The sequence below is a fragment of the Sceloporus occidentalis genome, unplaced genomic scaffold (genome assembly GCF_023333645.1).
Source record: "Sceloporus occidentalis isolate IW3139 unplaced genomic scaffold, rSceOcc1.0.p SCAF_3, whole genome shotgun sequence".
Classification (NCBI taxonomy): domain Eukaryota; kingdom Metazoa; phylum Chordata; class Lepidosauria; order Squamata; family Phrynosomatidae; genus Sceloporus; species Sceloporus occidentalis.
The window spans coordinates 45,838,498-45,855,679 of NW_028316983.1; the positions used below are offsets into that span (position 1 = coordinate 45,838,498).

Genomic DNA, 17,182 nt, shown 5'->3' on the forward strand with positions numbered 1-17,182 from the left:
TAGCTAGATTATAAAAAAAAGTCTGGTCAACAATGATTTGTTGATTTAAATAACTAGTCTGTTTTGTTTATTTTTATTTGCAAACACTTTGGTACCGTTTGGTTCAAATAAATGATAATGTTTATATACAACAGTATTTTGTGTATTTCCTCTCTTCATCTTTGGCCATTAAACAGACAAAAATTTTTTGATAACCTAACTTGAAAAACATGCCTTATGGATCCATAATTTCTGCTGGTTTAGAAAAGATGCTTTTCTTACATGAATATCATTTCTCCATGTAGGAAATTCCCAGATAATCAGTTTAATCTATTTCAAATATATATATATATTTTAAAAAGGAGTCTTTTGGAACAGACTGCTAACAGTTTATTTCACCATAAGCTTTCATGGACTATAGCTCACTTTCGATGCATCTAATTATGCCCCAGGGTGCCTTTCTTTCTTTCTTTCTTTCTTTTCTTTTTCTTCCTGTAGAAAATTAATGACAAGTAAAAATTGCTTCCTAATGGGAGTCTTATCCTTTGTGTAGGTTTTAGGCATTGCCTTCTATTCTTCTTCTCCAAGAGCTTTGACTCACCTTTTCATGTATGTAGATACGTAGGTGGAAGGTGCATTAGTTGCAGGAGATTCCTTTCCCCTTGGCTCCTCTCTCCATTGTTGCCGGCTATAAGGACCACTTCGTACCAAGTTAGCAGCAGATTCTCTAAAAAGGCAAGTTCAGGGCAGAGGGAATGAGACCATAAATGGAAATCTGTTTAGAGAAGTTTTCTATATATTGATAAACTACAATCAATAATAGTCACACAGATTAATAAAATATAGATTATAATAATATAATAATAAAATTTTATTTCTATACTGCTATTCCAGCGATCACAGCAGTGTACATCAAAGAGTAAGACAATTAAAACATCAGCATGACAATAAAACAAAGTTAACAATTAAGAACAGTAAAAACTAACAACACCCTATACAAGTGGCTGTGTAGAATGGAATACACAAAAACATTGCCAAGGGGAAGAGAATGACCACAAGGCTCACGGGGGGAAAGCCTGGCGGAACAAAAAAGTCTTCAAGTCCCTCATCGAGGGAGGTGGAAGTACGGAGCTCATTGGGGAGGGAGTTCCAGAGCTGAGGGGCTGAAATAGAGAAAACCCTCTGAGCTGATATGTATCAAGTGTCTGGAACTCTTAAAATATGTCTTTCACCCAACCTGAGAGTACGGGGCGGATTGTATGGGGAGAGGCGGGCCTCCAAGTACCCTGGGCCCAAGCCATTTAGGGCTTTATAGGTGATAACCAACACCTTGTATTCGGCCCGGAAGCGAATAGGCAGCCAATGGAGATCTTTTAGGACTGGTGTTATATGGCTGGCCCTGGAACATCCAGTAACCAGTCGAGCAGCCATATTCTGCACTAATTGAAGCTTCCGGGTTTGGTACAAGGGTTGCCCCATGTAAAGCGCATTACAGAAATCTAATCGAGAGGTTACCAGAGCATGTACAACAGATTAGTCTGTCGTGAACCAGAATTCAGACTAAAAAGGAGTTCTGAACTGCCTCAGTGGCCCTACAACATGTCAAGGATCAAGATGCTCGTCAACAATCTACTACAGTCTGCTCTTGCTTTACACGGGGGATCTGCAAAAAGTGTGTATGCTCAATTCCATTGGATAGAATGGGGTTTGGGCTCGCCGCACGGCTGTGTGCACACCAGAGCTGTGCACTATTGTTTTTATTGCTGGGCAGCTTCAGCGTAAACTGAAAGCTGTCTATAATGAGCTTGTGTATGGTGCAGGCTCACAGTCAGCACAGCACTACTTAAAGGGCAATACATGCTTTCTATGGGAAAGTTTAAGGTTAAATCAATTTAAAAAAAACATTGAAAATATAATTTTTGTTGTAGTTATCCACCCTAGAGTCAATCTCGACCCATGGCAACCCTGTAGATGGGACATCTCCAAGATTCTCTGTCCTCCACTGATCTGCTCATTTCCTGTAAATTTATACCCACGGCCTCTTTTATAGAGTCCATCCAACTAGCATGCAGCCTTCCTCTCTTTCTGCTTCCCTCCACCTTTCCAAGCATTATTATATTTTTCCAATGAGTCATGCCTTCTCATGATATGTTCAAAATACAATAGGCTCAATTTAGTCATCTTGGCTGCCAGAGAGATTTCTGGTTTGATCGGTTCTAGCACTCATTTGTTTGACTTCTTGGCTGTCCATGGCATCCTCAGCAATCTTCTCCAGCACCACATTTCAAATGAATTGATTTTCTTCCAGTCCACTTTCTTAGCTGTCCAGCTATCACATCCATACATGATATATAATGCTCCAGGTCAAATAGCCTAAATACCCAGAAGGCATCAGATGCTGTCTGATCTTGGAAGCTAAGCAGGATCAGGCCTGGTTAGTCCTTGGAAAGTAGACTGAGCAGGAATACCAGGAGCTATAGCTTATAGTTCGAAGAAAGCAATAGGAAACTACATCTGAGTTTCTGAGTTACCTAAGAAAACTCTATGAAATTAATGGCATTACCATAAGTTAACAAGCAATTTGAAAGTACATACAGTCAGCCTCAAACATTTGCTGGTTTTCCTATTGCAGATCTGATGATTCACAGATTAAATTAATATGTTCTCTCTGAGAATCTCTAGGTCCTCCAGCATGGCTGTATGGTCAATTTCTACTGCAGGTTAGATTGCTAAGGAGAAATCACCATGAAGGACATAAGAGATTCCTACAGAGAACATTTCTAAGAATTATTAGGTTCTCCATGGCAATTCTATGGTCAACCTCTGGTATAAAATAAAATTGCAGGTAAAAAAAAGCATTAATGATTTGTATTTATATTTATTCATGGTTTTTCCACTTTAGTTGAGGGTTGCACCTAAACTTCACAAATGTGGGAGGACCAACTGTACTTTATTTTTGATAGAGCTAGTGTGGTATAGCTGTTTGGAGTCCTGGACTAGGATTCAAACCCCTACTTGGCCATGGAAACTCACTGGATGACCTTGGGGAAATCATACTCTGTTAGCCTCAGATGAAAGCAATGGCGAACCCCCTTTGAAAAAACATTACAAGAAAACACCATGATAGGTTTGCCTTACGATCATCATAAACTGAAAACTATTTGAAGACAAAGAAAAAGCGACAAGGTCAGAGTACAAAATATGCAACACATAAATTGGAAATGAATTGAAGGCAAACAAGAAGGAGTGAGAAACTCTTGAGAAGATTCAAATCATGAATATTCATCCCTAAAAGTTGTGTCACACATGCAAAGTCTTACCGGTTCTCCTTTTCTTCTATGTCACCAGTACTGTTTAACCTTCGAGGAGCTATAGAAGCAAAATAAACTTTGTTGTCCTGGTCCTGCTGAAATAAAGAAAAAATCAAAATGAAGATATTACTGATGGTGACATTTTCAGTCAAAAATTCTGGTAACCCCATAAGACATCTAGTTCCTGAACTAAGAAAAGTTCTTCTCTAGTGCTTTTGTTCTATGATGTTTATCACAGGCAATTTTGTTTTTATTCACCATGATTGAAATTTTACTTTTCTTCATATAAATCATAATACTTTGTCACTTCCCTCCAGCTTTAACTATTGTGATCGTGACTACAGTATGGAATACTGATGAACAATTGTTTCAGATAACAGGTATCTAATGGCTGATTCTAAGGCCATGATATATTATCAGGGATGACAGATGGAAAAGCTTCCTTTTTCAGGGACAGTGTATCCATATACTAGTGCCCTGACAACAAGGAAAACTGTTGCCACCACAGCTCACATGGGCATCTCAAAAGCCTTTGGCTGGCCACTGTCAGAAGCAGGATTGAATCTTGGCACGATTCAGTCTCTTATGTTGTCATTTTGAGGTCAGGATATAGTATAGACATTGGGATTAATTAACCAAATACAAAAAACAAAAACCTTGCTTTTAAAAAAGAGGACACATTAATTAGCACTGCACAAGCCTCTAAGCCACACATTTCTAGCTAAGACAAAGATCACTCCACACCTTCTCTTTGTTGTCTAATAGTGCAGAAATCCTAGGGGTTGATGAGGAGCGATAAATTGAGCTGCCCTTCTCCTTCAATGTGTCACAAGGAGTACTGCTTTCACTAAGTGTGTTTTGGCTACTAGTTTTTCGCAGGCTTAGTCTCCATGATGAAGGAGATTCATCCTTTTGCTCTTCAGACTTGCTGAGTAATGGTGTAAACTGCAAAAGGGAAAGAAGGTGATGAGGAAGAGTTAGGGGTATCCCACAAAAACTAAACTCCCTAATGGTTTTGCCACTCCAATAACCTATAGTTTAAAATCATTACAAGTATACAACATTAAAAAAAATTCAGACTACATAACAGATAACAGTGTTAAAATGTACATCCTTCCGAGGTCGCTAAAATGAAAATCCAGTTTGTTGGGGACAATTAGCTTACACATTGTAAACTGCTTAAGGAGTGCTTAAGCGCACTGATAAGCAGTATAGAAATGTACTTGCTATTGCGATCAGTTACTTAAAGTGAAAATGCGCATTACTCTATCCTTCTAGTTATTCTATATTTCCTATTATATGCTTATTTGTATGAATACTCATTTTAAAATTTATAAACATAAAATTGGTTCTGATGTGATGCTGTGATCACTTGTATAAATTCAGCCCAAGCACTGAACATATTTTTTGTCTCAAACATTTATCCCCAAACCTTTTCAAACTACTGCCCTTTTCGTCTTGGGTGACAACCCTAATGCTCCCCAATGCCTATTTCTTGATATCAGGTCTACTGTTTTTGCAGCAGCCAGCCAATCTGTGGCATCTACCTCAATTGTGCTCAGTTCACCACCGCCTCTGCATCCATTGCCTCATGTGCAAATACAACAGTGTCAGTGGCCCAGGCTTGCTCAAACCGCTTGCTTGGAAGGCTGGCTGACCAGCTGGCTCATTTGCTGCTCCCAAGATGGCCTGGTGCCAAGGAAGCAATGACCAAGAAGCCTCTCACCCACGCCAGCTGCTTGATCAACTGTTCAGTTGCTGCTCCCTTTGCACATGGTTACCCTGGGAGCAGCTGACAAGCAGCTGAGTGAGCAATGACCAGAAACCTCTTGCTCATGGTAGCCAAGAGGCAAAGGCTGGTGCAGGCGAGAAGCTTCTCAGCAGCTATTTGACTGGTTGCTTACTCCCGGTCACTTTGGGAGCTCTTGTGGCAAAGGCTGGCATGGGGGAGAGGCTTTTTGGCTGCTGCTCTTCACTGCTCCTTTTGCATCCGGTCAACTTGGGAGTATGCTGTCCTCATGCAGCATTAGTAGGCAGGGTGGCAGGATTTCAGAAGCCAAAGGAGCAAGCAGAATCCAATGTCAATCAGTCCAAAGGTCAAGAGCCATAAATCCTATATGCACTATTCACAGAAAGCAAAATCAAGGAACAATCCAGGGTCAGGTTTCATCGTAAATGCAGGCTTCAGAAAGAAATATAGTTGTTTCCAATAACTGGGAGGGGAAAAGCCCACACTTTATAAAGCATGCTGACTCAGCCCCACCCTCCTTGCAATCCATATTTCAGGAGGCTGTTTCCCTGTTGCATCCATGAAGCCTCTCACTTCACCTGTGGGGGAGTCTACTCTAGACACCTTTTCCATTCTTGAGGTGTTATCTCTTCTATATCCTCCTCCTATAGATTACTCAAGTAGCTGTCAGACTGAGGTGGAAGAGGGCTCAGCTAAGATAAGTCAGTTTCATCTGCAGTGTCCAAACTTCGGGGGGGGGGGGGGGGAAGCTGCTGGATGGATTGGCTTCATCCTCAGAAGCCAAACTTTCAAGGGACATGACAAGGAGCAGCAACTGAGGAGCTGCCTAAGCTGCAACCAAGAAGCCTTTCACCTGTGCCAGCCTTGTAGCGAAGGCTACTGCAGGCAACAGACTTCTTGACTGCTGCTCAGTGGCTGCTCCCAAGGTGACCAGGTCCAAAGCGAGAAGCATCTCCATGGCAAGGAAGGACTCTCAATCCTTCTTCACAGAGGCAGAGAAGGCACAGCTGGCTTCCTACTTTTCCCTGTGGTGAGTAAAGACTCTCAATCCAAGAGAGGTGAAGGATTCTTTCAAAGAATTGACCCCAGATATTCCTCCTCTTCCTTCCGCAGAGACGTGCTCTCCCCACTCAGAGACATGCCTTCCTCACTGGCTCCGTTTGTCTTTCATGTGTATCAGTACTTTGACTGAAGGATCCCCCTGACACCCCCTAGTTAAGTCCCCTTCTATCCAGTTTCCACCACTACCAAAAAACCATCATTCAAAAGTCTGGTTAAAACTCAGTTAATAATGTATTACATTTGTAAGTCAAAATAAAAAAATATATTTAAAAGATTTCTAGAATCTTGGTTTTTCCTAATTACCTTTCTTTTCTTTCTTTCTTTTTCATTTTCCTGATGAATACCCCCACATTACAGTAGGGATAAGCAATTTCTGAGGGTCCACTGGACATTTTTACCTTCTCTGAATCTTGGCAGGGAAAACTTCCCCTTCCAACCCTCCAAAACTGGGGGGGGGGGTGATCCAGCTGGGGGGGGAGGCTCAGGTGGCATGATTCTAATCTCCTCCTGCTCACAAACATCTGTTTCAGGCCAAGAAAATTTTTTAAGGAGTAGGGCTTAAAAGGGCTATTTGGGGGTTAAAACAAGCAGGGGGGAAACTATTTAAATAGTAAATCCCACCTTGGAGCTTGATTTACCATTTAAAACTAAGGGTTCTATTTGGCATTTTTTTTAGCAAGAATGGGGAGGTTTGGGACTACGATGAAGGTCCTGGAAGGACACGTAGCATGTGGATGTATTTTTCTGTATTATTTGGACCCTAGAGGAACCTGTTGCTACCTATAACTGTTGAAAACTGCCCCAAGTCTGTCAATAATCCCTCTTTTTTTATCCCTCCAGCAAAACACCTATTTCCAAAAATGTTAGGGGCTGACTGAAATAAATCAAGAAAATGTTGATAGTATCAGAATTACATTCACCCAAACAGCTCAAAGATATAATTTCAAATCAATCACATAGCACTGACCATGTTATTTAAAAGTATGCCTTCAAAGGCATGATACTTTGATAATCAGTAACATAACGTTTTAAGACAGAAGGGAGTTAAATTAGAAGTTCTTTCCAAAGACATTTTTCACTTTACTTAGGAAGAAGAAGCTGAGTACTAAATATTTACAAGCTCAATCCCATCATTGTGTAGTACCTTAGTATTCATGGCCCCAACAAGTCTAGGGAAGATTTACATAACTTGGGATATCTTTTGTAGTACCTACTGCAGTGCCAAGTGCATTGCAGTTACAACATGCAGAGGAATATAAACACTCATTGACACAGCCTTGCAGGTCAGCTCGTCTACCATCTTTTCTGATAAACAGAAGACAAAGACCAGTCAAAAATCAAACCTGTCTCTTAAATTTCAAAATTCAAAACAGAGCAAAATTCAGGATTCTTACGAAGCAAAAAAGGATGTGTTCTTACAATGTGCCTCTCAACCATCATAACCATAACTGAAGTGTGCTCTTCATTTCTTAGAATACAGTTGGGAGACAAGGGGATGGGTAATAAAAACTGGCCCACTCTATACAATAAAGGAGAAATCTTCATTTATATTAAGATCAAAACCAACATTTTTCATCCTAAAAGGCATAATGCTGCTGATTCATTGCAAGGAGAAACAGTTCTCAAATCATTTCTGTACACAAATGCCTTGAAAGAAAAGTGACAGATTAATATTTTGTAACAATGTAACACCTCATATCCTTATTTATACATACATACAGCACGCCCGCGTCATACGCGGGCGCACTTTACGTGGCTTTCAGCATATGCTGAAAGCCGCGCTGGGAGGAAGGGGTGGCGTGTCCTATAGGGGCGTGCCACCCCTTTAAATGGGGCTCGAGCATGGGGAATTTGAATGGGGCTCGAACATACACGGAATTTGCTTTATGCGGGTGAGTCCGGAACGGATCCCCCGCGTAAAGCAAGGGTGCACTGTACTTCCTTTCTTTCACGGAACACCATTAAATCATGTTGGTGACCATTTAGAAAAGGACTACAATGAAAACAAAGGTATAGGATGAGTTGAGTTTGAGGACTGTAGGGCTATCGCACATGATTTAAAATATTTGGGGAACTTTCTGCATGATTTAGAGGAAAACCACACCCAAACACCATGCTGATTTTTATCTTTTTAACTGAGGATTGAAGGCTTTGCAGGACTGACAAAGAGGATTCAAGGGCTACAAAATGGGGTCTAGAGACTGTACTTCCTCATTTCCAATCTAGTCCATCATGATGTTTCATTCTAACCCACTGTGTGATATGATATTATTAAATTAATATCACAACTTAAATTATTTAAATGATTAACTGTTAAAAACTGAAGGTCTTGTGCAACTACGGACTGCTATCGTCAGCTGGCAGAGAATGAAAGGTATGTGCCTGTACATACACATGAATACCCATATAAATATAAACAGTTTGGCTAAACGTTCATGAAACACATTAAGTATAGTATAATATTTGTATCAAAATCTTAAATAAGCATTGTGTCTACTTAGTACAAAATCCTTCTGGCTTTTTGTTATTAATTAGTATACCTTTAGGACAACAGTAAGCCACCATGTCTATTCATGCCTAAACAAACAGAATCAAATACTCTAACTAGCTTTGACTCAGAAATTTCATGCTTGCCTCCTTCTTCAAAGATTGTTGGTTAAGGAATGGCAACTTTTTGGTCAAAAAGAAGTTCCTGACATCCACTGAATTTTAAAAATCTGCTCAGTATGTATTGATAGTTAGCCCAATCCTTCCTGTGTTTATATGGAAGATCCATGGAATTTAATAAAATTTACTCATATATAGTCTGTTTTCATGGGATTATAATCTCAAATCTGTTAATTAAAACCAGAAATTATTCCTTGGGCTTCAGGAAGTCTGTGAAGTGAGTGCAAGATTAATTAAAAATATTTCCTTCCTGTTACTTTAAATTACTTCTGTCACACTGAAATTAAAGGTAAAATTTTAGTTTTTTCAAATCTTCATGTTATTTTTTCTCATTACAGACTTGCCTATGTAAGAGAAATTAATTTGCACAGAAGTAAAATAACTTGTATGCAAAACCCTTCATGTATATGCTTGTGTGTCTTTTTCTGGTGATGGAGTCCATTTGCTGTTGTTTTGCTGTCAAGTCAGCTTTGGTTTAAGGTGAACCAAATGAGAGACCTCAATGAGCTCAGGTCATCAACAGCCCAGCCCACAACTTGAAAACTCAGGTCCCACAGCTTTCTTCAAATTCTCAAAGGACGGATCTGCGTCATTCTCTACTTACTTTTCTGGCAGGAGCTATAGTAAAAGAGTTATGCTCAGGTGGTGGTACTGTTTCTGTGATGAGCATTCTGGACTGAGGATTGGAATGGTTAGCAACAGACTCGTCCTTTCTTTCTAGAAAATAAGCAAGAAAAAGAAAGATAAAAAATGTGAATATTTTACTACTATTTTTGATTTATGGCAAAGTGCTCCTGACATTTAAGCTCCGATTTCTTTGATGCACTAAAATCAAAAAGTATGCCTAGTAGGCTTAAACATGAAAGAAATTTATATTATACAAGTCACCTTCCACAGTGTGGGGAAAAAACATCATCCTAGAAAATTTGTGTGGGCTCTACTCAGTAGCACTATATTTCCTAACAGTATTTTGGTAAGAACTGAGTAAGATAAGTTCTGCTGGTTATTGAATTAACTCACTGGAAAAAAATAGAGCTCTTAACCCAACTTTTATTATTATTATTATTATTATTATTATTATTATTATTTATATCCCGCCACTTCCGATTGCGGATCGAGGCAGGTAACAACAAAGAAAATACAATATACAACAATAAAAAGAACAAGCCCCACAAACCCCCGACCCAACCCTCCCTCCCAACTATAAAATTAAACAGTCAAACATGGTTAAAAAGTACATAACAATACATCAAAATTTAAAAAAAAAAACTCAAATAAGAAAAATAATAAAAGGAGGGGGATTCAATTGGTTCTGGACATTATCAATCGGGGAAGGCCTGCCGGAAGAGAAAGGTTTTTGTCGCCTTTTTGAAAGCCTTGAGCGAGGATAATTGGTGAATCTCTTCCGGCAGGTCATTCCAAGTTTTTGGAGCGGTGACAGAAAAGGACCTCTGGGAGGTCACCGCCTGTCTTGTCTTTCTAGATTGTAAGAGGTTTTTCCCAGAGGATCGGAGTGTACGGGAAGGATTGTATGGGAGGAGGCATTCCTTCAAGTAGACTGGACCCAGGCCGAGACATAGAGAAATAAATTTGGGTGTCATCAGCATACTGATAACACCCTGCCCCATGTCTCCGGATGATCTCACCCAGCGGCTTCATGTAAATGTTAAACAGCATGGGGGACAGAATGGCGCTCTGAGGGACGCCAGATGTCAGCTCTCTCGTAGAGGAATAGCTGTCCCCCAGCATCACCATCTGGAATCTGCCCGAGAGGTAGGAACATAGCCACTGCAAAGCAGATCCAACAATTCCCAACTCTCTCAGGCGTTTCAGAAGGATACCATGGTCTATGGTATCGAAGGCCACTGAAATGTCCAAGAGCACCAACAGGGCCACACTTCCCCTGTCAATGCACAGACGGAGAACATCGACCAAGGCGATCCCTACAAAACTTAAGCCATGAATGATTTTGGTAACAGCTGTTATGACCACGTCAAGAGAATCTCATCTTCACTTTGCAAATATCATTTTAAATTCTGGAATAAAGTATGATTTATCTTTTAAACCACTTTTGACTGGACTTCATGTTGAAGAGCATCTGGATCAGGCTTTTAAATACCAGGTACTAGAGGCTAAGTGCTAAGGTAATACAGATGCACCTTGCTTTAAAGGTGCTTCGCTTTGGAGTGCTTCACTAATAAGGCACTTCTCAGTTACACAATACAGTGCCATTTCATTACCCACACTCAGTCTGCTTACAGCATTTGTGCACTTCATGTCTCAGTATCGTATTTTGGCAATTTTTTTTATTTGTTATTTTTACTTTTGGATATTTTTAGGCCTAATAAAAATAATATTTATTTCTTACCTGCCTCTCCCCATGGATCAAGGCAGGAAACAGCAACAATTTACAAACATATCTTAAAATACTTCACTTAAAACACACATCAATTTAAAAGGACAAATAATATATACACATATTAAAATAATGCACATCTAAAATTCAACATTTAAAATTCACAGTTTAAAAATCATCTGGATAAGCCTGCTGGAAGAGACTGGTCTTTAATGCTTTTTAAGCTCAGACAACATATTCAGCTTTCAAATCTCTTCCAGCAGGTCATTCCACAGTCTAAAGGAGGCTGAAGAAAAAGCCCACTGGCTGACAGTTGACAAGCTAGTCCTGGATATTTGGAGTAAATGTCTACCAGAGGACCTGAACATATGGGGAAGATTATATGGGAGGAGGCGATCCTGTAGGTAACCTGGACCCAAACCATGTAGGACTTTAAAGGTAATAACCAACACTTTGTACCTTGCCTGGAAACTGACTGGCAGCCAGTGGAATGCTTTTTTTATAGCAAACAGTAGACAGAATGCCTATATCTTATAATATATATTCTAAGCCTGTGGCCAAAAAAACAACAACTAATTCTGGCCACTACTGCTTTGAATGGCTTATGCATGTGCAAACATACTGAAAGACTCCATCCCCCAAACTGGCTATTCTTGCCATCCTCTTTAATTCTATTAAAAATACTTAGTGAGGAGACAGAACAGAAAATGCACAGTTTTCAGTAAAAAAAACTGTTGGAGGTTCTTGCAGGTATGCATAAATAGTGTTACATTTCTGGACTAAGCAACATACCACTACTGAACTGCAGACTAGCTATACAATTGGCCCTCCATATCTGCGGATTTTTTATCCACTGATTCAAGCATCCACAGTTTGAAAATATTCAAAAAATATACAAATTCCAAACAGAAAACCTTGATTTTACGATTTTACTGTCCATTCTATATAATGGGACTTGAGCATCCACGGATTTTGGTATCCATGGAGGCTCCTGGAACCAAACCCCAGGGTATACCAAGGGCCCGCTGTATACTGCAGCATGAAATACAGTGTGGGAAGTTGGGGGAAAAATTGATGGTTTTAAGGCTTAATTAGGAAGTAAGACAGATTTCTCTAGCTTGAATAAACATATGGTCCAGGCCTCAGAGGGAGAGAAGAACTGCTGGACCTGACCCCCCCCCCCCCCCCACCATTCCCTTCTCCTTTTGTGTCATGTCTTTTAGATTGTAAGCCTGAGGGCAGGGAACCGTCTATTATCCCCTCTGTTGTAAACCGCTCGGATTCCCAGTGATTGGGCGGTATATAAATAAATATTATTATTATTATTATTATATCTATTTTTTCTATTGGTTTAGAGGCTGGTCTATGAAAAGATTTTCCCACAGTCTGAGATTCTTTGATTAATTATTGTAAGCAAGATAACACTACTATATTTGCTTTGGTGAGTAATTTTAGTATCAAGTACTGGTCTAATTTCATACTGCAGGAATATATACTGTGAATACATTCAGTTTTTAGAATCTGGTGTATTCTTATTTATGGCCATTGCTACAATCCAGAAAAATACGCAGTGCTATACATAGCATTTTTTCAGGATTTACAAAATCTGAGATGTGTATAGAGGACTAATTTTTTAGATGATTAAAATGTATGACTGCACAAAAGACTTTACATGTCCATAAAGGAATGAGCTAAATCAATCATTCTCAGAATCTGATCCTAAGAGATGTTTAGGATTTCAACTCTCAGAATTCTCAGACCATGAGCCATGCTCAGTGGGATTTTGGGAGATGAAGTCAAAAACATCTGGAGGACTGTCATGATGTCAGAAATTAATCAGTACAATATTTTTCAAGTGTTCAAGATATATCACTTATAGAGTTAAAGTGGCAGCAGCCATTCAAAAAGTGGAAGTACCACCAAACCAAAACTCCACAGTTTGTAGAAGCATGAAAAGTTTTTGGAAAACAGCTCTTCTGCAAGAGTTTCTAAAACAAGCCTGAAGTAGAGAGCGCATGCTCAGTGAAAATGGACTGCAGTAACCTGAATCAAAGCACTAAACACTAAAACATTTCATTGGCAGTCCCACTTGCATTCCTGACTAGCAAAGTTCAGTGCCCATATAAACTGTCTTATACTTTACAATTTTCTTCCAAGTATTTCTGTAGTCATAAAATTTCCAGGCCCTTCGCTATTTTACAAGGCAAGAATCTAAGTTCTGTATATTACCTGTTTCTTTCTCAGTATCTGACTCTGATGCATCATCTTCCTCAGCTTCTTCATCCTCAGAGCTGGAACTACTGGACTCTTTGTTTTCCTCTTCTCTTCTCAAAGATTTCAAAGTGTCTGACTCATAAAGAATCTTCTCTTTGCTGTGGTACAAATGTTGAAAAAGGTACTTGTTAAATACTCCACTTGAGAGGCTTGCAATATAAAAATTAGACAAACTGTCCCAAGTATATTTTCTGAAGAGCAATATTAGCAATTTTACCTTTAATATTACAATGCACTAGCCTGGATTCAGCATGAGACCGTTCTAACTATAAAAAAGAAGGTCTAGCTCTGTGATGGTGAACCTATGGCACGTGACACCATTTGGCCCGGCAGAGAGAAGGTGGAACAGGCACGTGCACCTGTTCCTCCTCTTCCCAGACCTTTCCCAGCCCCAAACTGTCTCTCTGGAAAGGCGCATAAGAAGAAAGAAGAACAGGCACACACCTGTTCCTGCTCCTCCCAGACCTTTCCCGGCCTCCAGCTGCCTTTCAGGAGGCAGCTGGAGGCCAGGAAAGCCATATGGGGAGAAGTCCCACTCCAGAAGTCCCACTCCTGGAGGGAAGATGTCCCACCTCGGGCACTGGGTAACACCCGGTGCTGGAAAAACTTTTAGCTGAGGCGCTCAGCCCTGAAAAGGTTTGCCATCACTGGTCTAGTTATTTGGAGAACAGTGTGGATTTTTAGTTTGTTAATTCCAGCCATTTTCCTTGGAAGCATGTCAGTGGAGTGGTGAAAATGACTACACCAGACTGCAAACAGCTCCTAGTTTTGAGAGGAAAATACATACTCTTCAACAGAATAGGATTTGCAAAAGAAAATACTGGACAACTGTTCAGACAGTTTCATATTATGCTAGCCACTCACCTGACCTTTACAAGCTAAAGGTAACTTCTGTTTCCAAATAGTTTGCATCAGTGAGTCACACCACATCCTACAAGACATCCATACCATCTACTCTGGGACTGAGAGTCTTACTTTTTGAAGAGTCCACTTTGGAGTTTCCCATTCATATTAGCTTCAATTAGCTTGTTTCTTGTCTCTTCATTACGCAGCTGTCAAAAACATAATTAGAAAACCATTTTGAAGAGCTAGCAACTGTTCTTGTAAACATTTTTATTATCTAGTTAACAGAAATGGCAAAACTGCACCATGTTTAACTGCTTAGCTCTCAGTTAAGATAATGGCAAAAAATATGACCAAAAGTTTATAAAATAATACTACATACAAGAGAACCATGCATCGTAGACATCTACTTACCTTTTTCACTTTAAAAGACGGGCAGGAGGAAGCACATCGAGAGTGCATATGAACCCTAGCAGCTTATGACAAGCTGTTTTTGAAATTTGAGAATTCCAAAACAAATATGTTCCGGGGGGAAAGCCCAAGGTCTCATTGCCATATGAAAGCACTTAGCCATACCTAGAGAGCTCTCTGGACTTTGAATAGGGTAGATAAAATAGATTTTCTAGAAACAAATACAATGCCCCACTGCCACCGATACAGAAACAGCATTACCCAGAATTTGGCATGATGCACCATAACACTGTGAAATTCTCTCACCAAGATTGACAGGAAAGAGCAAAGAGTGTAAGTGCAAACTGCAAACAAGTTCCAAATATGTTTTAAAGAAGTATACTGATCCTGAGGGCCCTGTTTACTTCAGACATATGCACCAATTTTTCAGACTTTTTGAAAAACTTGTTAATGCTGAATGCAGGCAACTAAACAATAATCAATACTCAAGGTTTTAAAATAACAACACATTATTCAAAACAGGACTAACTGCTTCCACAGATCTGGACTAGAGATCTTCAGGACACTTGGGAAGGAAAAAAAGAACACAGTGTTACAAATATTTCAGAGCCTGAGACTACTTCAGAATGTCAATCTGACCTAAGGGATTTCATTAGGGAAATTTGGCAACAACATCTTCTGATCAGAACTGGTTGAATCATGACTTAGATTATATCTTATAACCACGCTGATCTTGATTTTGATTATATTTTATTATTTGCATTTAACCTTGTATATAAAAAAGATGCCATGGATATGGACACCTGGCCAGGCCAGAGACACTACTACTCTAGACTAGACCTGTCACTTACATCAAACTCATCAAGCCAAGTCTGAATCAAGGTTTTCCCAAGGGTTATCCAGGAAAGGTCATAACTTCCAAAGGCCTGATGGATATGTTGGTGACAGCAAGCATGAGCCAAGGCAGCAAGGGTCTTGCCAGGCACATTTTCTCAGTATCAAAAACAGTACAAACTGAGCTGTAAATCAGCAATTGGTCACTTTTTTGCTCATCAGAAAAAGTGTCAGAAATCCTTACAGGTAGTCCATACTAAATCCTATGTCATTCTTTTCCCCATAAGAATGTAATGTTTTAGCATTATGTAGCAGCTCTAAATATCAGCTTTAGTGATTATGGGGAGCTTTACAATGCATCTGAGGAAGTAGATTTAAGTCTACAAAAGCTCATACTGTCCCTTCTTTCTTTCTGTTAGGGGTGAAATAGACTGCCCCAAAGGGGCGGCTTTAAACCGCCCCGACAAAGCTGAATTGGGGCCGTGGCAACCGCACACCGCAGCCCCAATCTGGCCAGAATTCAGCCCAAATAGGAAGAGCAAAGAGACACTCCTATTTGGGGAGGACTGAAGCCACCCCACCACAGCTTCAGTTAGCTTCCAGCTGGTCTAAACGCCATATCCCCAAGCTGCCTGGCATGTAATCACTGGCGTGACTTCCAGGTAACTTGGGGGCATGGCAATGTAAACATCATGTCCCCAAGCTGGCTTGAAGCCAGCTGAAGCTGCCAGTCTGTTCCGGCTGTCATTCTCAAAGGTGCTACAAGATAGTTTTTTGTGGGGTTTTCGAGCTATGTGGCCATGTTCCAGAAAAGTTTCTTCCTGATGTTTCGCCAGCATTTGTGGCTGGCATCTTCAGAGAATGCTTTGCCTGGAAATGCTTTGCCTGAGGCCAACCATCAGCACAGAACAATACACATGCAAATCACTGCTGCATTCCCAGGCTCACACAGTATATATACACCCAATTTTTCCAGGCAAAGCATTCTCTGAAGATGCCAGCCAGAGATGCTTGTGAAACGTCAGGAAGACTTTTCTGGAACATGGCCACATAGCCCGAAAACCCCACAAAAAACTATGGAGGCTGGCCATGAAAGCCTTCGTGCTACAAGATCTCTCTGCATACTAATTCCACAGACTAACACGGCTACATCTTTGAATCCTGCCTTAAGTACACACTGTCCTTTGTTGCACAGTATGCCTACCCCTGCTAGAGAAACTACCTTAGCTCACCTCTAAAACTTCTCATTTTTGAAACATTAATTTAGCAACATTTCAGTAAACTCGAGCAGGAATTGGAGTTTCATCTCAGACTTCAGACAGCTCAGCTGAATGGCTTAGATCCCAGCTTTCCTTCCATGAATGGAACAGAGTGCACATCATGGAGTTTTCTCTCTTTATTGGTAGTACAGGTTGAGTCTTTCTTATCCATAATTCTAAAATTTGAAATATTCCAAAATCTGCCAACTTTTTTAAACATCAGCATGCTTAACCCCCCATCTCTCCTGAGCTCCTCACTCATCCTTCAATCACCAGGTGGCCAGATGTGCTTGCAGGAAGAGAGGGCAGAAAACAGCAGTCTCAGTGCAGCACCATTGCCTCTGCAGGATAAGCGAGCAACTCTGGGGAGTGCCCCACAGCCACTGCTACCTCTGCCTCTACCACATCTGGCTATCTAAGAGGAAAATGAATGAGT

General features: G+C 40.3%; 1 protein-coding gene across 16 annotated transcripts in view; it reads right to left on the minus strand.

The window, feature by feature from the left end:
• The window catches only part of PPP1R12B (protein phosphatase 1 regulatory subunit 12B), a 183,312-nt gene that overhangs the window by 97,763 nt on the left and 68,367 nt on the right, over positions 1 to 17,182 (minus strand). For 12 of the 16 annotated variants that reach the window (XR_016280405.1, XR_016280404.1, XM_089514311.1 and 9 more), the window contains 6 exons: positions 14,375 to 14,451; positions 13,355 to 13,497; positions 9,374 to 9,486; positions 4,035 to 4,235; positions 3,300 to 3,385; positions 581 to 706 (listed from right to left, as the gene is read on the minus strand). Coding sequence is in view for 14 of the 16 variants with exons in the window: in XM_089514311.1 (XP_089370437.1) it covers positions 581 to 706; positions 3,300 to 3,385; positions 4,035 to 4,235; positions 9,374 to 9,486; positions 13,355 to 13,497; positions 14,375 to 14,451 (746 nt within the window). In the remaining 2 variants the exon portion in view is untranslated. The remainder of the gene's footprint in view (positions 1 to 580; positions 707 to 3,299; positions 3,386 to 4,034; positions 4,236 to 9,373; positions 9,487 to 13,354; positions 13,498 to 14,374; positions 14,452 to 17,182) is intronic. The other 4 variants (XM_089514315.1, XM_089514310.1, XM_089514314.1 and 1 more) reach the window with 1 other exon arrangement.